This window comes from Capra hircus (assembly GCF_001704415.2).
Source record: "Capra hircus breed San Clemente chromosome X unlocalized genomic scaffold, ASM170441v1, whole genome shotgun sequence".
Classification (NCBI taxonomy): domain Eukaryota; kingdom Metazoa; phylum Chordata; class Mammalia; order Artiodactyla; family Bovidae; genus Capra; species Capra hircus.
This window is the reverse complement of record NW_017189517.1, coordinates 15,983,599-16,008,078: the sequence shown is the minus strand read 5'-3', so window position 1 is coordinate 16,008,078 and position 24,480 is coordinate 15,983,599. Positions and strand designations below refer to the sequence as shown.

Below are 24,480 nucleotides of genomic sequence, written 5' to 3'. Positions count from 1 at the left end.
AAAGTACCTTTGATAATCACCATGAACAGGCAGTTCTAAACAGTATTAGTGAAAAAAGTCCTCCTCCCAGCTGGGATGAATCTCGCCCTGCATCCTTTCTCCTTGGTACCCAGTGCAATAAAATCAATGCAATCCCATTTTCTATTGATAATTCTGGGTCTTTCTCAGGAGCTCTGGCGCTGGCTGTGTTGTCTGTGAAGCTAAATAGCCCCAGGAAGCTGCACCTGTAGGGCTGGTAATTCCATATATTGTCCCTTCACTGTCAACTGTCACATGGCAGCATGCCTGCTTCCAGGAGCACCCGATTTCTAATATGTTATCTTCACTAACCCAGGAAAGTATTGAATGTTGTCAGCCTCACAGTGACAGAAGAGATAGAAGGCTATGAAAATAGAGGATTAAAAGCACAGTAATCTGTATTCTCTGCATAAGGCGTGGAGGTGTGGGATGCATTGTAGACTTTTTCTTCAAAAACGGTTAAAATAAAAATAGCACTTGCACTGCTGAAAAATCTGTGCTTCAGTTATCTGGAAAAATAGCTTAGATGGAACCTTTGCAATGTTAGTTAATGAAGACAGCATGGTGGATGGAAAGAGCATAAGATCAGGCGATCAGGAGACAGATTTGGGTCCTGCCCCAACCGCTTACTGGCAACAATGCTTTAAGTCTTCTGAACCTCAGTGTCTTTAACTGTGGAAGGGATATTGTCATAATTTCTACCTTCCTATCTTACTGTGAAGTGAATTTTCCATGAGCCATCCTCCTGGTAAAGTACAGGTCATCATTTCTCTCACCCTCCCACATATCTGGTATACCTTGAAGGATGCTCTTTATCTCTTTGCTTCCATACTCAGTCCATTCAGCAATTAAGGCATATTTATGTTCATGCATGTATCCCAATTCATTACTTGGGTTCTTTTCCCAAAGATGGAGGACTTCTCATTCACAAGAGCCTAAGAAAAGAAACTATCTTTAGGCAGCCTGTGTGAGATGAGCTATGGGGTCTTCAGGTCAAAGTTGACCCTCTGGACAGTGGTCGAGGGGAACTGTATGAAAAGAAGCTGATTCTCCATGCTCTCTGTGCCCATCTCCTCCTCATCCCCCAGACACACAGATGCACAGCATAAGTCAGGGGTGGAGGAATTTAGGAATGGTCCTTTAGTAAACATTTTTGTAATTTCATCATCTTTGATGCTGCCCTAACTCAGGTTCATCTTGTTATTTTATCTCAAAAGGGCAACTCCTCCCGTCTGTATGGTGAGTTTGGTCTCAACCTGCCATTTTCCAGCTGTGCGTACCCAGGCAGAGCCTCTCTCTGTTCTCCCTCCATGGCACTCGCTCGGTGAGAACCCAAGGCGGGAAGAGATAGAGGCAACTTCAACAGCCTTATTCTCACCTCACAGTTTCACTTGGCACCCTGAACAGAAAGGTGACAGATTGTTCCACACTGTGAGTGAACGAACCACATCAAGGATCCTCCCTTCTGTGGATCCTCCCTTTCTGTCAGGATCTTTGTGGGCTGGGCTGGCTCTACAGGGAGGTAAAAGTACTATCCATTCTAATAGTGTGATTTGGAGGGTAACCCAAATGCCACTGGCAATAGCTCTCTTGTTGGACTGTGAAGTTTCCAGAATGCCCCTGTGCTTAGTTGCTCAGTCGTGTCCAACTCTTTGCGACCCCATGGACTGTAGCCTGCCAGGCTCCTCTGTCCACTGGGATTCTCCAAGCAAGAATACTGGAGTGGGTGATCATGCTCTCCTCTGGGAGATCTTTCCAACCCAGGGATCAAATCCAGGTCTCCCACATTGCAGGCGGATTCTTTACCATCTGAGCCACCAGGGAAGCCCATAGAATGCCCCTGAATAATAATAAATAGGGCCCAAAGTATGGGGGCTTCCTCTGAAAAGCTAAATAATTTGCCAGTGCTTAAACGTTATGGCCTTGGACTAGCTCAATATGAATTGATTTAGCGGTTTTGATTTTTAGCTCGACATCTATTTAATGCAGAGTGGAGAAGCATGCTATGTGTCAGGCCTTGTGCTGAGCCTTTGATGTGAATTCTCTCATGTAATCCCAGCAAGCACTCTAGAAAGGAGGCAGTATTGTAACTGTCAGTCCACAGATGAGGCAACAGAAGTACAGAGTGCCTAGGCACCTCACTGAAGGTCACACAGCTGAAAGCGGCAGAATCAGAATTCTAACCCCAGTCAGCCCGAGCTTTAAAGCCTGTACAATGTTGCCTTTGACATTTGGAGCCCAACCTTGCCTACTGCACTGAAGCAAAGCAAACCCCCATATAGAACCATTTCTACCTTCTTACAAGGCAGCTGGAGGGTTGAGGAGTGGGAGATATAAATCCCAGAGCATGGGCCTCAGGTGTAGATGCCAGTCTTGAGTAAGACATCCTGTTGGAGTCTGGGGGATGTTCAGAGCATCATGAAGCCCCCCCAGCTCCTGAGCAGAGGAGGGCAGGGCAAGGGGCTGAGCCCCTCCAAAACTCCCCAAGGGAATGCTGCTGTCATCTGAATTAAATGTATCTGAAGCTGGAAGAGACCTCTGTGGGGGGTAGGGGGAGGTCCACCTCGTCTAACACCCTTATTTTACAAATGGGAAAAGGTGAGGCCCAGAGAGAGGTGATCACATAGCCAGTTAGTAGTAACAGGGCTGGGGCAAGGTTTTTTCTTCCATAACACATTGTCTCCCTTATATATGTGGAAGAATCTAACTCTAAACAAACCAGAGATCTGAGCAATTCATGCGGAGCCAACCAGTCCTAAGTATCACCTTTCTTTTAAGCTGAATTGGAAAGCACAAGCACAGTTCTGAGGCCATATCTTCAGGACTCATTCACTAAGGCTGGCAGAGGATCTGGTTGTCTTGACTGATTCTGAGCTCCGAGATTAAGGATGTCCCCCAGACAGCAGGAATGGATTGAACCTTCTCTGACTGTATTTTCAGCTGCCACTAACTCTGGGCTAAGGGGTTCCCTATGTAGATTTTCCATAGTGTAAAGTAGGCCTCTTTTGACTCGCCTGAAATTTGTTCCTTTGCAGTTTCCGAGGGGAGCCCCTTGTTCTAGCCTAAGAGGGGGCTTGATGAGCAAGGTTGTTTTACCTTTCCGGTCCATCTTGTTGATTTTAGACACTTATTCCAGACAGAAGAGACCTGGTTTTGGCTGGCCTTCACCTGGTGAACATTTTTTGTGTAGCAGCTAGCGGTCTCTGCTGCAGGAAAAAGGACTTTTAGCGATTTTCTCTTTCCTTCCCCCAGGGCTTTCTGGCCTAGGCAGGGAGGCCCTCTGCACAAAAGCTGTGGAGGATGAGAAGGTCGGCTGCCTCTGGCAATAGGGTCTCCTTCAGCTGAAGGGACCTTTGAGGGCTGGGGTAAAGGGGTGCACCTTGATGGACTCTGTCCGGGCCATGCCGGCAGCTGGGAAAGGCGGCCACAATTCTCCAGCTACGAATAGTGAGACCTCATTTGGGTTTATTGTATTAACACATTTCACACTACATTTCTTAATGGGCTGCCTTGTTGGATGGCATTTTTAGTCACCTCTGGAGCCTGCTATTGAAAAACTCCTTTCTTGTTTCTTTTTCAAATAACCTTCTGTGGTGTTGAACTTGAAAAGGTTGTCAGATAGAAGTGTTTATGTGCTCTCATCTCAACTAAAGTAGCGTAAAGATGAAAGTATCCAACACACATATTTACCGAGGACCTGGGGGGACATAATTCAGGGGAGGCGGTGCTCTCTCAGCTGCCATCAGCGCTGCAGCTCCTGCCTGACATGGTCTGTGTGCGTGGCAGCCTCACACGAATAGTCCTCTGGCACTAATCAATTTACTTCATTCAAACAATTGGCAATTGTATTTTCAAGCAACTGGCAATATCATCTGCTTTACCAAGTTTTCCAAAAACACACAACTGAGGACTGACTGCAAAGATAAATATTAACAAAGAAAGGCCATCTGCTGTTCTGGTCATTCTGGGGACAAGAGAAGTCCCTGGGGAACCCGGCCAAGTTTGAGTGCACTCACCTACCTGACTGAGATGCCCCCCGCCCATCACCTTCTTGCCCCCTTCCTCTCCCTTATCTGCAATAAGGTTGGCACCTAAAAATAGAGTAGAGTTCTGCCCTGGTGGCTCTGTTGGTAAAGAATCTGCCTGGAATGCAGGAGACCCAGGTTCGATCCCTGGATCAGGAAGATCCCCTGGAGGAGGGCATGGCAACCCACTCCAGTATTCTTGCCTGGAGAATCCCATCGACAGAGGAGCCTGGTGGGCTACAGTCCATGGGGTCGCAAAGAGTCAGACACGACTTGTTGTTAAACAACAACAATGCTAATTTAAACTCCCCAAAGATCCTTAGTGGCTGACTAATATCTCTGAGGGCTCTGCAGGTAGCTCAGTGGTAAAGAATCCACCTGCCAATGCAGGAGACTCTTTCAATCCTTGGGTCGGGAAGATCCCCTGGAGGAGGGCATGGCAACCCACTCCAGTATTCTTGCCTGGAGAATCCCATCGACAGAGGAGCCTGGTGGGCTACAGTCCATGGAGTTACAGAGTCAGACATGGCTTAGTGACTAAACAAAAACAACAATGCTATATGGGATTTGTCCTCACGATAAACTCCTAACTAATCAGTTCCTACCTACACGAATTCTATAAATACTGGATTTTTTTCTTATCCCTGTTAGACAAAGGTCAATAAAGAAAGGGCTACAGTGGCTGCTTTAGGATTCTGCCCAGGAAATCAGGAGACCTGAGTTCTAGTCCCATTTCTGGAACTGGCTCTGTGACCTCAAACTCTCTCTTCTCTGAATCACTTTTCTTATTAAGATGTTGGGTTAGATGATCCATACGGTCTCTTTGCTCTCTAATCATCACTGTTTCCCATACCAGGGGTTCAATTTTAGGAACAGCTTTCTAGGGTCAGCATATTCAGTCTGGTCTCATATCTTCTGCATCTCTCATTCTACCTACAACAACCATACATCACATCTAAGCTTACAGATCTAACCATCCTACTTGACTTCCTCGTTTTCAAAGCACCCTCACATTCATTCTCTCATTTGATTCTCATAGAATCCCTGTAGGGTACACAGCTCAGGTATTATTATCCCCATTTTGTAGATGAACAAACTGAGACCTAGACAATTAAAAGAACTCATGCAAGATCACTGGGCCAGAAAACAGCTGAGAGGGAATGAGAAGCCACATATTCTCACTCCTAGTCTGGGGCTTTATTCCTGTGACAAAAGATATAATCTATAATATTAATAAGGGCAATTAATGTTTGTTGAGTGTTCACTATATACCAAGAACTTTCCATATATTTTATCATTTAATTTTTAACCACAACCTGATGAGGTGGGCACTACCATTTCCCTCATTTGTCAGACAGAAAAACGGAAGCTTGGTGGGGTTAAGCTTCTTATCCTCAAATACAAAGTGATGGATCTAGGATTTGAGCCTGACTTCTGAGCTTAACCACCATTGCTATACTGCCTATTTTGAGTTATATAACATGTACCTCATAGACATTGGAATGTCAAGTTGTCACTTTGGTTGCCCTATCTAGTGGAAGAATAATGGTCATTTCAGAAATGTCAAGGCAATGAATCAGTCAGCAAGTATTTATTAAATACTGTATGTTCAAACCTGTGCTAGGATGTAGGTATTACAGGAAGTTGAGGCATAATTACAAACCTCAGTGAATGGGGAATCTACCTAAATGCATAAAATTGGGTGATGCTCATATAAATCATTGTATATATATGTCATAAAATGACACTATGTGATATAATAATTTATAGACATTAAAAAATCAAAATTTCAAAGAACATTTAAGAGGTCCAGAAAAATGTTCCCTGAATAACATAAAGTAAAAAGGCAGGATAAAAATCTATACATATGGTAAAACCCAACTTGGGGTGATTTTTTTCACTTGGACAATTTTTCTTATCTATGTTTTCAAATTTTTTATAATAAGCATGAATGAATTTTATATTTTAATTTCTATAATCATAAAAAAGTCCTACATTTAAAAAACCTAATGACTTATATAGATGAAACAATTAAAGGGAAAAAAGATACCAGTAAACAGTAACATAATCAAATGCATGGTATTGCTTCAGTACAACACTCTGCTGTTAGAAAACGTGGTAGCAAAGACCCTGCTCTGGGAATCTGGTAGTCTAGATTCTCATCTTGCTTCTGCCTTCAGGGAGACACATCACCTTTGGCAAATCTCTTCTCCTCTCTTGGCCTCACCTTCTTCATCCACCAAATGAAGCAGTTGGGCTAGAACTGCTTGATCTATCTCCAATCGTCTCTGATCTATAACAGGATTTCAAGACTTTGTTTTGCTCATTCCTGACTGTAAATCAGAGGATGGGAAAATGACATGTTAACATGGGAGGCACTAAATGTAAGATACCATTAACCATGGTCCCTGAAACTCATGCTTTACTGCATTTCAAATTCACTTGTTGTGGACTTTACTCTTCCGCTCTGCCATCTATTTTAAAAAGACAGAGTTGTCATTATTTTTGTATGTAACATCATGAGGCAGCAGTGAAAGTTCAAAGAAGAAGGATTATGTTGGGAAGACATTTCAGATAGGGGTCAAGAGTCAGAAGGCCTGCATCACAATCACTGGCTGTGTGATCTTGGTCAAGTTATTTAGCCTCTCTGTTCCTTAGTTGCCTCACCTGAGAGGAAAAAGTCAGTGATCCCATGAGGCAACAGAGCAGGGGGGTTGGATAGGAAATGAGAAGAGGAGGTGATGCAGGTGGAGCAAGGGCAGTGTGAGATGTAAAGGAAAACAATGCTTTGGTTATCACCCAGGTTTGGGCCTGCTGGAGACAGCATACTGGTAGATCAGGCCAGAATACAGAGAAGAGGGGAGGAAAAAGACTGCATTGCTTCGTGGTCCTCAGCAGGATCCTCTGTAGGGAGGCCATGTTTATGGAATGGGCTAGTTAACCTTTGCTCTGGAGAGAATGAAGACTGAAATGCTGAAAAATCACATTAGCAAAATTTCTCTTTTAACCTTTTCCATACTTTCTTCCTATGCTATTCTTGGCCTGACTTAGGCAAGCAACTTCAAAAGAAGAAAATCCATCCACTCAAACTGATATGTTCTAAACTGCCATCCACACACCATCCTTAATGAAAAGAATTCAGAAAAATCATGGCTGGGAGAGCTCAACTGGCCCCACATTTTTCCTTGTCTAAGTGAAGATTCTGGGATCTACTTTTCCACTCTCCCACTTTCAACTGCATGAAAATAGAATTTTACATTTGGAGAATGGTTGTACTTCCCTCCAAGCCAGAAAGTACCAAGGTTAGCATATCCACGTTGCTTTATCTCAAGCATATCTTGTTCAGATTTTTAAAAATTGAAGAGATCATGTCTTTCTAGACAATTTCAGTCAACAAAGGCATGATTAAACATAGTGGAATGTATTCCCTGGATTTGGGGGGCATCTAGTCAGTTCTTCCTTTCTCCTTTGCTCTCCCCCAAAGCAAATCCTTTATACTTGTGGCAGCACTGTGAGTACTCAAAGATGACCCTATCTGGCCTGGTTCCAGCTACAGATTCACAGAGGGTATAAAAATTAGTTTTCAGGGCTTTAGGGGTGGCCAAAGATGGGAAAAATCTGTTGCATAGTTTGGTTCTGATTAATTCTATTCCTCTCTTCCACTTACCAAACACCTCAGTACTCTGTGTTAATAATAACTACTACTTATTGAACACTTACTATATGGCAGGCATCACAATAAATATTTTACACGGATAATTTCATTTAAGCCTCACAACAACTTTATAAGGTAGTTATTATTTAAAAACAAAACAAAACAAAACACAAACCCTTATTTACTTATTTAGCCATGCCACTTAGCATGTGGGATCCTAGTTCCCCAACCAGGAATTGAACCCATGTCCCCTGCATTGGAAGGGCAGAGTCTTAACCACTGGACCACCAAGTAGGGTCCTGGGTAGTTACTATTATAATTACCTTCATTTCACAAATGAGGAAACTGAAGCTTAGAGAGGTTAAGTCATTTGCCCAAAGTCATACAACTACTGAGAGACAGAGCCAAGATTCAAAGGCAGGCAGTCCAATTTAGGAGCCATCCTTGGGCCTTTGGTTGCTCCCAAAGTAAGTAGCAGAAACAACCTTCGACTAGGCAAGGGTAACTCCTTGCTGCAGAGAATTAGGTGCCAAACCCAAGGGTCAGGAGTGAGTGTATAAAGAGCTGGGAAGTTCCAGTTCCCTTTACCCAGGAGAGAGCTCAGCTTCCCTCATTGTTCTCAACCTGTCCTCATATTCTAGAGATATGTCTACAGGCAGTAGAGGGAAGAACTGGGGACAGTAAGAGTTGGGACTGACAGAAACCAGGAGCTCAAAGGACACTCTTAGTAACTCTTGTACAAGGTGGACTGAACTCTAGTAAGAGCTTGGTATTTAGTTAAAGGGTTGACTAGACTCAGAGATGTGCCATAGTGGGTTTCCATTGAGTTGTCATCATCTGGATGGCAAGAGACTAAAATGATTGTCAAATGCCAAGTATCACCAGGAAATGGGACAGTCTAGGGGAAGATGTATGCCATGTGTATGTGCCAGGACAGTGTCTGCTTTAGAGAAGAATGGACGGTATGGAGGGCCTCAGCCCTCAGTTCCCTGGGCTCTTGACTCCAGGACCACAGAGAAATTTCATTCACTAATGCCCAAGGAAATGAAGGTACTTCCTCCGAGAAGGCCCTGAGCACTTCCTTGCTGTTCTTCCCTCCATGGGCAACCCCATTTCTAAGAGAAGCTCCAGGGCCTTATTGTAGAGTCAGTCCCCTGGGTGCTTGGCCCAAGTGTTTTCTCCCAAATCAACCATCTGAGGACCTGTGGATGCCTCCTGAGCCTTTTAGAAGTCAGGGGGGCTACTATTGTGCTGTTTGGATAATGGAATATCACCAAAGAACAGAAAGGATGATTGATTGTGTGATTGGAAGTGGATGGAATTAGAGATGAAGGTAGTTTTTTCTTTCCCAAATGGGAAAGAAGACTAACTCTTCTCTTAAACCCATAGTCCTTCAATTATGTAGACAAATAGACCTCTGAATTTTTGATCACAGAATATCTGAGTAGCTCACAACAGACAAACTAGGGGGGCAAATTTGGATGCATGGGGGAGAGATGTAGAGGGCTATGATTTGGGGCTGGTGATTTGAAGGGTGCCATGATGGGTTTTTTGGCAGAAAAAAAAAAATCTTGGGTTTGGAGCAGAGCTGAGAACTGTAGAAAGCCTCAGAGGGCAGCTACTTAGGAAGGAAATTTGATCCCTAAAGTGACAAGAGATTTAACTTTTCAAAACTAGGTTTCTCTTTTTAGGACAAAAAGCTCAAAGGGTTTTAAACTAATGATTATGTTGATGATAATAATATCCAGTATGTGCCAAACACAATTCGAAGTACCTTATGTGTATTTCTGAATTATCTCATTTAAAACTCTCAGTAACTCTATGGAGTGAGGATTATTGTTATCCCCACTTTATTATTGTGAAATCAGGCACAATCAAGGTAAGTAACTTGGCCTAAGGTTTCATAGTTAGCAAGTGGAAGAGCTAGGATGCAAGCAAAGATAAGCACAACTGGCTGGAAACACTGTCCACTGGTTTCAAGGATTCAGTAGTTTCATCACAGTCTTATAAAGACAGAGAATAGATGAATATGAAGAGAAACTTCTAGATGTAGTAGAATCTGAGGGGCTTCATTTTGGATGATCTTTCCTCAGTAATCAATGAGGTGAGACTGTTACTAGAAACGGAGCTGGTAGGAATTGGACAAGAATGATGGGATGTAAAACATGGCAGCCTCCTCAGAGATCATCCAGAAGAAACTTCCCATTTTACAAATGATGAAAACTAGAACCAGTGAAGGAAGTGGCTTGTCCAAGGTCATCCAGGCAGTAGGTGGCAGAGTTGAGATTGGAACTCAGATCTCCTAATCCTTGCTCCATTGCTCAGTCCACTGTTACCCACAACCCCCTACAACTTTAACTGCTTCCCAAGGCCCTAAGAAACATGATATTTCAAATGTTATATTTTCTGTAATTTATTTTATAAGACTTCAACATAAATTGTGTAGTATATATGTGCGTTATTTAGTCTGAATCTACAACCTTGGGGTGGTCAGTTACCCTTATCGGGAATTACAGAGTACAGGAGTGGTTATCTAGCATTTAATGATTCTAATCAAGAAGTGGTTTCACAAGCACTTCACGTATCTTTATCTTTAATGAACACCAGAGGCTTTGTTAACTAGCATTAAATTTCTCATTGGTGAAATCAGTGGTGTTTAACACATGTGGGTTGGCTAGAAATATGGTAGAGATGTTCCCAAAGTAGCAGAAAGAAGATGTAAGCATCTAACAAGCTCTATAGTGTTATCCCTTGGAACAGTACCCTAGGCTTAATTTTGTAAATAGTCGTGTGGGCAGCGACCAATGAGGATTCTTGGTTAGCTTCATCCTGCCACTAGGGTATTGTTTTGTCTGCCTCAAGTGAACCTTTGTGTGAGGTGTTGTTGGTGCACCTAGAAGGAAAGGGTGTTGTACTTGACTGAGCCGACAGGACAGAACAGGCTATCTAATCATTTTTGTGCCTGCTTGACATTATTTTCATGAGAAAAAGAATTTTAGATAAGGTTTACTTTTATACCTGCTAGTGAGGTTATGGGGAAAAGACCTATAGCCCTCACTCTAACAATGACTGGCTACTGGTATCCAGTGAAATATACCTAAGGATTGTGAGTGACCAATGATTGGCTTTAGGTCAGTTTACAACTCCAAGCAACTAACTATACATCTCTATTTTGGACTCTTGTCTAAAGTTGGTGAACCTCTGTCTTGGGATGTATGGGGAGCTCCTACCCTAGGTGAATGTTGATAGAAACTTACTTGACCCAGCAGCCTCCCATTTGTAGAATTTGCATGTACCAGAGTCTAAGCTGTCTCTCCTATAGCACTGCCTGGAAGTATCTCTTTTGGCCTGCTGAGCACTTGTTAATGACTGTGCCAGCGTTCTGACCTTGCTGCAGGCCTCAGCATTGCCTGGGAGAAGATTAGTCAGAGTTGAGCTGGCACTCAACCATGAAAAGCCGCTACTGGATATACAGTGCATGCATGTAGGGCCAAAAAAGACAAAGGAGGGGAAGTTCTGCCATATTGAGGTACCTTGATGGAACACAATGAAGAAAAAGTCAAGAGGATTTTTACCAAGAAGAGATTTTTCTCTTTTTTCCCCCCATTCATTATGACTATCAGTTAATAGAGCTTCCCTAAGCCAGTAACTCAGTTGGTAGAGGGAGGTGGATAGTGTAGTGCAGCGGTCTGAAATTCATACCTTCCACCTCTTCCCACCCCTAGTCCTATCACAGATGTTTTGTTTGTCTCATATTGGATTTGAATGTATTCCAGAAGTGACATGAACTCTCCAGATGGCCACAGGCCCCACCCACCCTTCTATACCAAGCCCAAGTTCCACGTTTATGTGATCCACCTGGCCCATCATCATCTGTGATTTCAACCCCAGTTGACACTGAGGCCCACCTCTAGAGACAGGAAGATCTCAGGTAGAAGCCTGACTCCACTAATTAGCCAACTGTGTGACCTTGAGCTTCCCAGGTGGTGCAGTGGTTAAAAAAAGAGTGCCAGCCAATGCAGGAGACTCAAGAGATGTGGGTTTGATCCCTGAATTGGAAAGATCCCCTAGAGGAGGAAATGGCAATCCACTCCAGTATTCCTGCCAAGATAATCCCATGGACAGAGGAGTCTGGCAGGCTACAGTTCATGGGGTTGCAAGGAGTTGGACACAATGAGCAACTGGACATGCACATGCCCTTGAGCTGGTTGCATATAACCACCTCTGAGTCCTCTTTTATAAAATGGGGATGAGAGTAGCTCCTTTCTAGCAATGCTATGATGATTCCATGAGATAAGACATGTACCATGCTTAGTGCAATGTTTTCCATGTGGCATGGGTCCAAGGAATGGGAGTTATTATTATTATTTCAACCCTAGTATTAAGTTTCTTGCTAGCAAGGATGGCACAATGAATGCTATATAAACTGGTTGCAGTGCATCATTTTAACAAATGGATTGGCACTGCCATGCCACCTAGCTTACAGCATGGCTAAAGACCAATCATTAGCCAAGAAGGAAAGAAGCACTGTCAAGGCAGATCATTTTCTTGTCCCTGCTTACCACCTCAAAGAACATTTTTGCTTGATTTGTTTACCTCAGACACTGTGACCTGAGGTGAGTCTCTTAGCTCTTTCAAGTCTTGATTTTCCAAGCTCAGAGCCCAACTCACTAATGCTTGCATGGGCCAACAGCACCTCACTTACAAAAAATAACATGTGTAGAAAGTGCCTGGTCAATGCCTGGAGACTAAGGGATGCTCAACAAGTATTCAATATGAATCCACATATCTCTGTTCATACTACCAGGGCTAATGAAACCAGTGATTCTGAAGTCTCGTGTGCATTAGAATTACCCACAGAGTTTGTTAAGAAGGCCTGTCTTTATTTTGTGATTCAATATGTCTGAAGTGTGACCTGGGAATTCATATGTTTAACAAGCATCTCTGGTGATTCTGCTGCAAGTGGGCCAATTCAAGAAATACTGTTTTAAACTCACCAACAAGTAGTCTCGGAAACGGCAATAAGATATAAGAATGTGAATATACAACAGGTTCTGGCTAACTGTGGATATTAGTGGCCTTTCTACCTCAAATTTACCAAAGTGTTCATCCACACAGAAACCCACACCCACATCCACACAATGATTCCTCTGTGGACTGGGTCCTGATCTCTTCAGGTCTCATCTATTATTGGTAGCCAATCCCTTTCTGGGCAGCAGCAAGGATGAGGGCCCTGATTGTAATGTGTACTTGGCAAGGTAGATCAGTCAATCATAGATGACTGAAAGAGGACTGTTTTTGATTGCAACATTTTTACACGTTAAAAAAAAAAATCCTCACCACCCTTCATCACAAACTGATTGTCCTTCTGAAAATGTCTCACAGTAATTACAGGGATCCCAGAGATTGGGGTTATCTATTGCAAGAAACGACCATGCATGGAAGCAGCAGCAGACCACTACCACCAGAAAGGTGTGATTTGGAGGGTCAGAAACAATTCAAATTTTAGTTAATAAAGGACCAGATTTTGATCTATGGAGAAGGTCACATGTTGCAAACTAGGTGGAGTGTATTTGAGTAACTCTTGCTCATCTCTCAGAGTCTCCCACTGCCCCCTGAATGCCCACCATGCACTGGGCACCCCACTCTCTCGGGCAGGTCCCTTGTTTTGGCGTCACTTACCTGTCTTTGCAAACCTCCTCTGAGGATCCTGCAAGGTAACAGGTAGTAATCTGAACAAAGAATTACTGTCGAAATAGTAATGGCTGATAAGGATTTAACGCATTCCCTACCAGAGATGGCATGCTTGCATTTTAGCACAGGTTTTCAGTGCAGTAACAGAAATAAGTGAATTGCTGGGATTTCAGACTAATGGCAGACTGTTGGGGGGCAATACTGGGGGGTGATAGGGTGCTATTTGATAGTCCTCAAATGACACTGGATAAGCTTTTAATGACTTCCCTGGAGCACTCGTCAGCTCACATATGTTAGAAAGTGACATCACTTCCCCACCCTCCCCTCTAGCTCACAATGAGTGCCTGGCACCAGCCTTGAAAATGGAGTCAATTTTTCAGGCTCTTAGAGAAGCAGACAGAACTTGGGTTGTGTTGTGCTTCATATTTCTAACCCTGTTGAAGGAAAGTCAGACAGCTGAGGAGCAGATGCTACATGCCCGCTTCTGGCATGCCTTGACCCCAAGAAGCAAAGTGGAGAGGCAGTTGGAACTGCATGCCAACCTTTGCTCTCTTGGGCAGGTTGTTTCTAAAAGGGACACTTTGGGGTGTGGCAAGAAGCCAAGTTACTGTCAGCCTGGCTCATGAGCTACCTCCCCCCTCAGCATGCCTTCCAGTCTCCATTCCAAAGCCTTATGAAAAGCAACTCTTAAATAGAGGCTCTCATCAGACATCTACAGACATGGCTGAAATGAACACAGGGTGGTTAAGAGTATGATAGGGACATCTGCAAGTCAGAATGAGCCAAATGTGTCTCTTATAAAGTTTTCGTTGAAAGTCATGTGGGTAAAAGCTTGTTTGGGGGAGCCTTTTTCTTTGGTGAGCACAGTCTCCCTGCAAAATGTGGTTTGAGTACCAGCAGTATTGGCATCACCTGGGAGCTTGCTAGAAATGGAGATTCTTAGACACTGAAGATCTATTGAATCAGAATCTTCATTTTGACAAGATCCCAGGTGTCTGCTACACACATGAAAGGTGAGAAGTGCTGTTCTAGACTGAACTGTGCCCCATGGAGTTAAGGGTCATGACCAGCTGTGTCTCCTTTCCTCATTCTTATCCCCACACCCCTTCTAAATAAGTACAGATGGTCACATTGATGACAAGTGCTAAAGAAGTAAATGGCAGTTAGCAACTGAGGAGAAGGGAAGTCCAGACAGAGGGCAGTAAACACAGTAAAGTATCTCCATATGAACCTTCATGTTGTGAAATTTCAAAGGTGTGAACGTATGTTCGCATGGCCAATCACGTGTTAGTTCATGTGTCTGGTGTACATTGTCACATGTATGTACACTCCACAAGCGGTTGTGCTTTTGTGTACTTCACAGTACTGTGTAGAGTACAGTAGTAGAATATCCTTATTTCAAGTCCAGGATGTCTGGAAGCAAGTGCAAAAGCAGCTGTGATGCAGTTGCTACTGTTGTACTTTTCAGGATACTGTACTGTAGGTTTAAAAGTGTTTTCTTTATTTTTTGTTTGTTTTCTACATATTCTTTGTGTGAAAAGTATTATAAACCTATTACGCTACAGTACTGAATAGCTGATTGTGTGAGTGGGGTACCTAGGCTAACTCTGTTGGACTTATAAACAAACGGCTTACAAATGTATTCTCAGAACAGAGCTCATTCATATGTAGGGGACTTGCTGCACTTCTCTGACTATTGCTCAACCAGAAATCCAGAACAGAGTATTCTGCTTCTTCCCATTGTGTGTGTGTTGGGGGGAACCAGAGTGTACACTTGAGAAAAAAGAAGGGAGAATTGGAGGGGGTGGGGAGGAGACACTAGTCACCTAGGCTTCCAAGTCCCTCTAGAGTTAGATGCTGCCTCGTAATCACTACATTCTGCATGCCACCCCAGGGAAAGAGAGCTTTCAGTCTGAGACCAGCTTCCTCAGCACCTTTCTCCCCTCCTATGGCCTCCCTTCCCTGCCAGTGCATCCCCTGCCAGGGCCCACGTAGGCACCTTCAGACTCTGCAGCCGCCTCTCTTTAGGTAGTACCTCTAAAAAGTTGACATTTTCTAAGAACTACTTTACTGAGGCATGATTAAGATACGAAAAGCTGCACATACGGTCTTCTTTAGGAAGAAACTGAGTCCCTATGACCTTTTGCTGCTTCCCAAATGACCACAAAGACATTTAAGTTCAACATGGTGAAGCTGCACCTCCCCTATGCCTTGGGTGAACTTACACCAAACCTACCACATGTAGGGAGCTATTTTCTATATATAATTTTTTATTGGCGTATAGTTGTTTTAAAATGTTGCATTAGTTCCTGCTGTACAGCAAAGTGAATCAGCAGTACATATACACATATCCCCTTTTTTTTGGATTTGACTTTGGCCTGTAGAGGTCTTCCCTGACCAGGGGCAGCTGATCTCTAGTTTGGATAGAGTGAATAGCTGCTCTGCACCTCATGTCCAGAAACACTCCTGTTTGAGTGGCTTTCCTTGGAATTGAGGCATTCTGGTTTCCCATTGTCTCTGGTTTTAGAGCAAGCACTCCCCAGTTAGGTATGTTAACCCTGTATCAGCCACTCTCAGCTCGATTCTTAAATTAGATATAAAGCTGTCACCCTCAAAGTAGGAGTATGGACCAAGGACAGAGATCTTCTGGTTAGAGAAGGAGCATGTGGACTGGAAAAGTCTAGACTAGGAAACAATCCCTGGTATGGTGGGTCAGATCTCTGACTCAGGGGCCAGTGGGACACCAGTGAAAGGGTCTTGGCTGGGCAGGTGGAGCATGAGGAGAAAATAATGGCAAGAGAAGAGGAAGAAGTGAGAAGAGGACAAATTCCGTCCATGTGGAACTTCTGCCAAGAACCGACCCCTTTCAGGGGCTGCTGCCCTGGCTCAAGGCTCACCCCACAGACAGGCTGAGGCTATCTGTCAGCTCTCAGACATTTCCCAAGCCTGGAGGGATTTCCTTTTGTGTCTGCACAACTCCTACACTCCTGCTGAGAAGTACCCGGAGCCCCTACCTAGGGTTTTAATTGCACCCTCCTGTGGACATGTCATCTAATTAGACCCAAAGCATCAAAGTCAAAGCACCAAAGGAACAAAGTCAAAACTTGACTTTTTTTTAATGGGCCAGGTAAAGTATGCAAATAATTTTCCTGACCTTCAGAGAAGATGGAAAGTTTTTTGAAAGGTCTTTCAAATATATTTGTGGTCTCAGTCTAAGAAGTTCAAAGTGGAATCATCAGCATTAGCATATGTATCCCCCCACCTCCCTGTGAAGGTATGAATTCTACCTTCTTAAATTCTGGTCCTCTCTAAAAATGCATGCTGTCTTTTAATCCCTTAGCCAATTATATAAAAATAACAAATCTCTTATCCACAAAGGAAGATTAATAATGGTGCCTCAGAAGCTTCATTTATTTTTCCATCTGTTAAACTGAAATCAGCCAATCACCGCTGACTACCCATAATAATGAAATTTTAAAAAATACCAGGAGTTAGAAAAAATACAGTAACAATCTCAGCCAGCCCCCACTATTCTCATGGAGTCTTGATGAGTATCGAGAAAAAGGCAGAATGAAGGAAACAGACCTCTGATAGAGGCAGAAGTGGCGGATGTGAGAAACTAGTTTCATTTTAAGGAAAAAAAGTTAAAATTGCTGAGAGGAAGAAAAACCATGGCTCTTTTCGCAGTGGTCATAGATGGAGAACAAAGAAGTTTTGTTTCTTCCTTGCCCCCAGACCCTTCCTGTCGCCCCCGCTCCACTTAGTAGATCAACCGGAAGTTGCCTTCTAGGGGCGGTCATACATTTTGCTGGAGGCTCATCTTTACAGCCCGCTGATTGCCGGCTGTTTTTATGGCCCAAATGAACAGCATCACCTTCCTCCCTCCTCGCCACGTAAAAAATAGATTAAAGAAAAAAGAAAAAAACATAATAAAGCTTGTGAGAAGGTGACTGAAATCTTTGACTGGCGACCTCTTCGTGCTCCAGTGAGCTTATGAAAGACCAGCCAGCAGACAGAGGGGAGAGCTGTTAAAGTGCAAAGATGGGGGAGTTGAGGGTGGGAGGTGAAGCTGAAGCAACTGACAATGGTTAGTGTGCCAAGATCTGTTTGAAGGCAGGTGCCAGGATATGATGGGTCTTCACCCTGCTTCCAAAGATGATGTGTAAAGTGCAAACCAAACAACACCCAGCCAAGAGCAGAGAATAGGATCAGGAGAGACATTTCTTTCCCAGATGGACTTAAACAGTTAAATAGAACCTGGCAATTAGAATAATGAGATAATTAGATTGTGACTCTGTGGGCAAGAGACAAAAACCTGTCTCAGCTAAGGACACTTAACTTGGTAGCAAAACGCGCTCAGTTAAAAAGGAGCATGCTCTCAGTTAGCAGGTATATTTCAAATGGCTTGAAAAAATTAATGGAACACAAATTTGCAGCTGATGAGGTACATTTCACCAGCCAAAGGGATTTTGCCTGGGGCTCCATTAGAGCCTGCACTCCTAAATCCCACTCTCAGTCCCACCATCACTACTGCGCCTCCATCAACAGATTTTTATTTAAGCCAAGTGCGTTAAGAGCACAATTCTGTGGTGAATAACCTTTAAGGTTACATTTGCCTTTTCCTTTCCTCTTGCAAACAGTGCGTAATCCACGAGCACATTTGTTGGCTGTAAAGGTGTACAACAGCAATTTTTGCAATGACAGTGCGGAGAGGGAATATGAGATCTGTGTGCTAATGAGCTGACACTGCAGAGGCTGGGGCGATGTAGTGTGGAGTACACTACAAGTGCACAGCAGCAAGACACAGGAGGAGACTTCAAGGGAATCGGAGGCATTTCCTGAGGAACCAGGGCAAGCAAGCCACCCCAAGGGGACCTGACGGTCCCTGGGTGCTGCCACATTCCCCCAAAGCCTTATGATGATCAAATCTGGTTTTTAAAGAACAGATGTGTGTACAATGTAAAGCATGTGTGTACATCTCTTTTCATGAATACTGACTATGTGTGTAGGGGTACCTGTGTGTGCCTGAAGGCACGTGTCCTGGACTCATACTATTCACACCATCCTTCTTTCTGGGGCTACCTGGCCAAATTGAAAAGGAAGGCAGCAAACTCAGTTAATCCCTGTGAAATAAGAACATGTGCTCCAAATCAGATGAATCTCTTCGATAAACTTCAATTCACCTCTGAGCTGAGATCCCAAATGAACCACCTTTCAAAGCCAGCGATGCTTTTATTGGCCTCTTAAGAAGCGAAATGAAGTTGGAGTCTGTCTTAAGCAAACCTCTTGGAAGTTGTGCAAAAAAAAAAAAAATGGTTGCTGATGAAGAAGAGTCTTTAAATAACTGATGCCTGGGATTCATTGCAAGGAAACTCTCTGAATACATTGGAGGAGGGGATGTGGAGGGAAAGCAGGGACATATACAGGAGGCATTACCATTTGTTTATTTTTGGCATATTTGTTTACCTGCATAATACCTGTGTCCTCAAAAGTGTGTGCCTGCCCTAAGATTGAGGGTGTAGGAAAGATCATGGAAAGAAATCAATTCTAGTGTTAGGGGAAGCTGAAACAAGGAATTCTGAATAGAAAGAGGGGGAAATGTCTTTAATTTTTACCATTCTATTCCATATTGAATCAGATAGGAGAGGTGGGCGACCAGATTTGGACTCATCTGGGGTTTTCTCAAATTCTCCCTAGATCTCCAGGGAGGGGCAGGCCAGAGATCCAGGGTTTTTTTTTTTTTTTTTTTTTTTTTTTGGTCTCTGCGCCATAGTGCAATCAATTATAAGAACGGAACCAGGATCACCTGCCAGTTTCTAGTGCCAAACTAGTATTGTGTGCCAACATCTGTGTCACGTGATCTTCAATTCCAAAAGAAAAAGGCCAGGGCAAGAAATGAAATCCACATACAGGACTTCCCTGGCCCCGTGAAACGATTGTGTTCTGCATTCAGAGACTATCCGTCGGAGACAGTTTTGAGATCTGGCTCCCATTCAGTGATTGTGACATTCAAAGAGGACTGTTTTGGGGACCAGAGATGATGAGTTTTCCTCCTCTGTCTTCTGAGCTGTAAAGTCTGAGTGTGCAACAGGCAGCTGGGTACATATCACTGGTTTCTGGAAATGTCTCCTGTGTGAGTCAGTGTGTGCATATGTGTGGACTTGGCATGACGAAGGGCAAGGTCACCTTTCTGTTTTGTCTTTCCTGTTGCCTAGTGAGCCACACCCTTTATCCCACACTTTCAAGCCCCCATCCATAACCTAGTCTTGTAAACTTAGAAGCTGAAGTGCTGTGGACTTAGGGTAGGGGCTTCTGATCAATTTCTTTTCCTTTCATGGTTGTTCCTTTATTGCTCTGAGAGATAAGGCATTAAGGCAACTCAACACCCAATATGGATGACTCACTGCCTGTTCTCAAACCTGAGAACCTTTCACACAGCAAGGATTATTTCCTGAATGCTCCTTGAGTAGGGTTCTGATGGCCCTGGGCTGACGAGTGCCAATCTGATTTGCCCATAAAAAACAGGACCCAAACCCTTAGAAATCAGTCATTCCTGAGGAGTCAGTTAGCACTCTTTATCTCAGTCCTCATCAGTGGAAAGGCACTAAAGTGAGTTGAAATAAATGTTATTCATTATTAATAGTAATAAATCTGGGTAGTTTCATGTATTTGGTTTTGAATCTGTTCTAATTGATACTTAGGAAGCTGCATTTGAAATTCAGCCTCTAGACAAGATCACAGTGCTGCAGGATTAACTGTCAGATGTGTGTTGTAAGTGTGCTACAGAAGACAGGCTGGGATTACCAAAATAAGATGCAAAGTATAGACAGACATTTTGTAACTTTCACACTTAGCTGGAATTAATAAGCTCCTATTTTTGTCAATGTCAGAAAGCCAAAGAATGTCAAACACAGAGTATCTCAGAACATGTTCTTATAAGGATCTGTACCTTCAGAGAAAATTTTCTTAAAGCTGATAACTGTCACCATTTCTTGCAAAGTACTTCACCTCCATCCCCTTGACCTAAGTCTTCAAATCCAAGGAACCCATGGCCTTGGAGACCCTGTCAACAGTTTTTGGAAATCACATATCCTTTGAGGCAGAAGCATTTGCAGAATGTCATATACAAAGTTTTACCCAGCCAAATATAAAATTTCTCCCCTGAAAGAAAATCAAAAGTCAAAAATTCCCAAATACACCAGCCATAACAGCAAAACACATTTATGCCATCATCACCTTCATTGATGTGTGAAAACTTTTCATGAAATAAGCTTAGATGAAGAATGATCAGTCTTTCTCATAAAACATTCCAGAAAAACCTGTGTCCAACAGGCTATTAGTCATCTGGGTTCCTGTGGCTTTACTTCTTAAAATGTCCCCTTTCCACGGGGACAATCACAGGGCACAACTAGCTGTTTCAGAAGCTGTTTCGGGGCTGATGAAATTGCTCCCTTTTGATATCCAGTTTCCTGCTGCAACCTCCCCCTTCCACCTTTTGCACTAAGTTAAGAACTGTGTTGTCCTTAACCATGGGGGCAGGGAGCAAACACCACTAGGGGAGACAGAACAGAGGTAGCTTTTTCCAGGGAGTCCTCTGAGCACTTTCTCCCTTCCCGTCAGTTTGCCAGGTGTTCATCACTGGTAATCAGTTTGCAGTCTTATCAGTTCCTATCAGAGCTCTCTTGGTAAGAAAGGTGATATTCTAGGACAGAAAGAAACCAGGGAACCCAGCCTGATCTGTCCCTCAAGGTCACTTGTTTGCAGAATTTCTCATATTTGGCTCCTACATAGTGACTGTCAAATTCAGCTCGTTCTCACAGCCAGGTGCTAGCTTTAACAGTCAAGTAATGTACATCCTGAATTGACTCAATCAAGAGGCTTCTTTCTTTAATCCCATCAGAAAAAATTTCCATGAACAACTGTGCTATTTTTTCCTTTTTTTTTCCCCCAGCCAAAGGAAAAGAAAGGGGAGGGGGTGGCGGGGGAGGGAGCGCCAGTTTAGCAGGGAGGAAAATGAAAGTTTTGCATCAAACATTATTCACGACAGAGTTTTGTGTACAGCCTTAAGTCCCTCCCTCAGCAGGATCCTCTGGCGTTCATTTATGTCGCGTGAAACCTGAATTGACTCGAGCCTCTTGAATGTCTACTGGGGCAATCAGCCCCCCTCCAGCACGGAGTGCAGACCCCCAAGTCCCATAAGCGAAATGCAAATGAGGTCCCCAGGTCCCACAAGGAGGAAAAGCAGATCTACTTACAAGCATTAGTCACAGAAAAACTATTGGAAGAATCCAAGTGATCTACGTGGTAATTCAAATGGAAGGGCTTCTCGGTGGTGTTCTGGTTGGTGTTGTATAACTGCACGGCAAAGCGGAAAGCACTGTGCTCCTGCACCGTATTTCTCATGAAAAGTCCACCTAGAAGCAAAGGGAACTGAGATTTGGCTTGTGTCCTCCCCCCGAGGAGTTAGAAATTGGGGAGCACTACAGATGGACGATACCCTCTCAGTGGTACCCGGGTGCACGACGATGATTTTGATTTTCAACCTGTGTGTCTTTGATGACTCTTGCGAACTCAAATTTTGGCCAAGAGAAACCTAGTTTTCCTTCAGAGTCAGAGGAGACGCTGGGGAAAAGGGGGCATGGGGAAAGAGGGCAGAGGAGCCTGCTCTGGGGGTCGGACGATGGAATCAAAAGTGGGACTTGGTTCTTTCTCAGGCGGTAGCTTCCTGTCCCCTCTTCCCTCATACCTCCCCATCTCCACAAGCTGGTTCATCCTTTACTGGCGCAAAGGGAAAGGTTGGAGAGAAAAACAATTTCATTTCCCCCTGCTACTCTATCCTGTTCCCCACAGCCCCCTCCACCCCGTGACAATATAGGGGCTGGGTTCTGTAATTGGCAACAATTCGAACTTCTTGACTAGTAAATACAGGCAGAAGCCGAGAGAACTCCCTCCCAGCGCCCGGGAGCCGGACTCCAGACAGACACAGCGGCAATTCATGAATTCGTGGGCTGCGTGACTTCGCCGCTCGCTGGCTCAGCTCCTAGTCTCACCCCTGCCTCTACCCCATCCGCCACCGACCTCGGTGGCTGCCCGGTCTCGGGGATGCAGAGTGGGTTTCCACCTCCCCTAGCACTAGCCGGTCTCTCGGGACCCGGAGACGCGGGACGGGGCGCCCTGGACCGGGTTACGCGCCCTGGCGCAGCCAGACAGGCGGCATCACCCTGGGACAACTTGCAGCGGCGGCACGCACGCCATGGCAAAGTCCGGGGCAGCGAGCCGAAAAGCCGCGACTCTGCGCCGGGTTGCAGCCTCCCAGCCTCTTGCAGGCGTCCCCGGCTCCGCTCAGCTCGGAAAACCCGGCAGCCTACCCCCAGCCCCAGCCCCAGGAGACCACCTCTCCGGTTCCCGATGCTCCCCAGACCAGCCAGCTTTCTGGGGTTCAGACCCGTGAGATTCCTGCCCGATCCCCATCCCCAGTCCCTTCCCAGGCCATGCAGGACAGGGACCCGGTAGCCGTGCCAGGGCAGCGGGCTCGGGTGCCGGAGAGCCGGGGCCGACCGGCAGGCTGGCTCACGCTTACCTATGCTGATGGTGTTGGGGAATCCTCCGTGAGAATGACCCAAAAGCCCCAGGACTAAAAAGAAGACCGCCCGGAGCACGCTTTGCCCCATTTTCTTCTGCCTGGCCATGCTACGCCTAGAACGAAGCTGACAAGAGCATGGGCGCAACTCGGGAGTCGTCAAAATAATAATAGAAAAAGAAAAAGAATTCGCCGGCTCTTTCACCCCCTCCCCTCAACTTGCTCTAGCTCACTCTTCCTTTCCACCCCACACTAGTCCTCCTCCTCCACCACCTCCTCTCTTCTCTCTCTCTCTCTCTCTCACGCTCCCCCTCTCGCTCCCTCTCGCTCCCAGGCTCTCTCACACCCCCTCCCCACCCCCCACCTCACTTCTGTCTTCACACCAATCTGGAAGGCGGGTTCATTGGCTGCAAGCTCGGTTCGCCAAAGCGATCTCCCTCCCTATCGCTAAGACAGACAGAAAGAGAGAGAATAAAAACAGAAAACAAAAATGAAAAAGATAAAACACCAGAAAACAAACCAATAAATCCCCCAAAGAAACAAAAGAGAGAGAGAGAGAGAGAAATTAAAATCTGAGACTTTTCTCCCCCAGAAGATGGTGGGTCTAAAGAGGGGAAAAAAGAAGGAAAGAGAGAAAAGGCTCAGCGGTGGCGAATTGGGCTCTTCCAATTGGGCCGGTAGGGGGATATTGATCAAAGTTGATCTGACGTGGAATTAAAGCCGCACACCGCTTAGCTCCACTGCAAACTGCAGCCGCGGACTGCAAAGCCTCGGTGCTGGCGTTTGTCAACATGGGAGATGGAATCGATAGAAATACACCAGTCCTCACGTGGGCCAGCCTTTCAAGCTGCAGCCAGCTTTTTAAAGAAAAGAAGAAAAAAGCTGTATTGTTTGTGCGTTTGTGCGTCTGGCTTAAACAGAGGGGTCTTGCGAGGGGCGGTGAGTGGTTACTCTGGAGTCTCTGTAGAGATTCGGAGAAGCAGTTCCCATCACAATGCGCCCGAAGATGCTGCGCATGCCTGGGCCATGCCGCTCAGTTTTAACAGCGGAGATCCGAGGAGTGAAGAGCCCCCCAGCCACCCCCCAACCCGACAGCTCTGGGAGGCGAGTACCTCTCCGGACCCAAGCGCAGAGCCGGGCCTTCGGCGGAGTGGGGAGACGGTGGTGCTGGGCAGCACGGGGCTGACTGCTTGGGAGGAGGACGTAGAAAGTCTGTGTGCGGAGGTGGTGACTAAAAGGTTAATGAAAAGGACTTTCAGTCCCAACAGTGAAGGAGGAGAGAGGTGTAGGAATGAGTTGGGATATGGTGGCTAGGAGCATTCCATGGACTGGAGGAGCCTGGTTGGCTACAATCCATGGGTTCACACAGAGTCGGACACGACTGAGTGACTAACACACACACAGGGATTGGAAGTTAAGGTTGGAGGAAACTGCCCCTAACTGCCTTGCTCCCTCTGTCTTGCCTTTTTGCATAGTATCCTAGGCCCCTGAGCGATGACCCTAGAGGC

General features: G+C 44.9%; 1 protein-coding gene across 1 annotated transcript in view; it reads right to left on the bottom strand.

The window, feature by feature from the left end:
- The window catches only part of GRIA3 (glutamate ionotropic receptor AMPA type subunit 3), a 301,196-nt gene extending 277,888 nt beyond the window's left edge, over positions 1-23,308 (bottom strand). The window contains exons 1-2 of the mRNA XM_018044259.1: positions 22,973-23,308; positions 21,648-21,806 (exon numbers count right to left, since the gene is read on the bottom strand). Coding sequence (XP_017899748.1) covers positions 21,648-21,806; positions 22,973-23,081 — 268 coding nt within the window. The 5' untranslated portion in view covers positions 23,082-23,308. The remainder of the gene's footprint in view (positions 1-21,647; positions 21,807-22,972) is intronic.
- Positions 23,309-24,480: the final 1,172 nt, after the last annotated feature.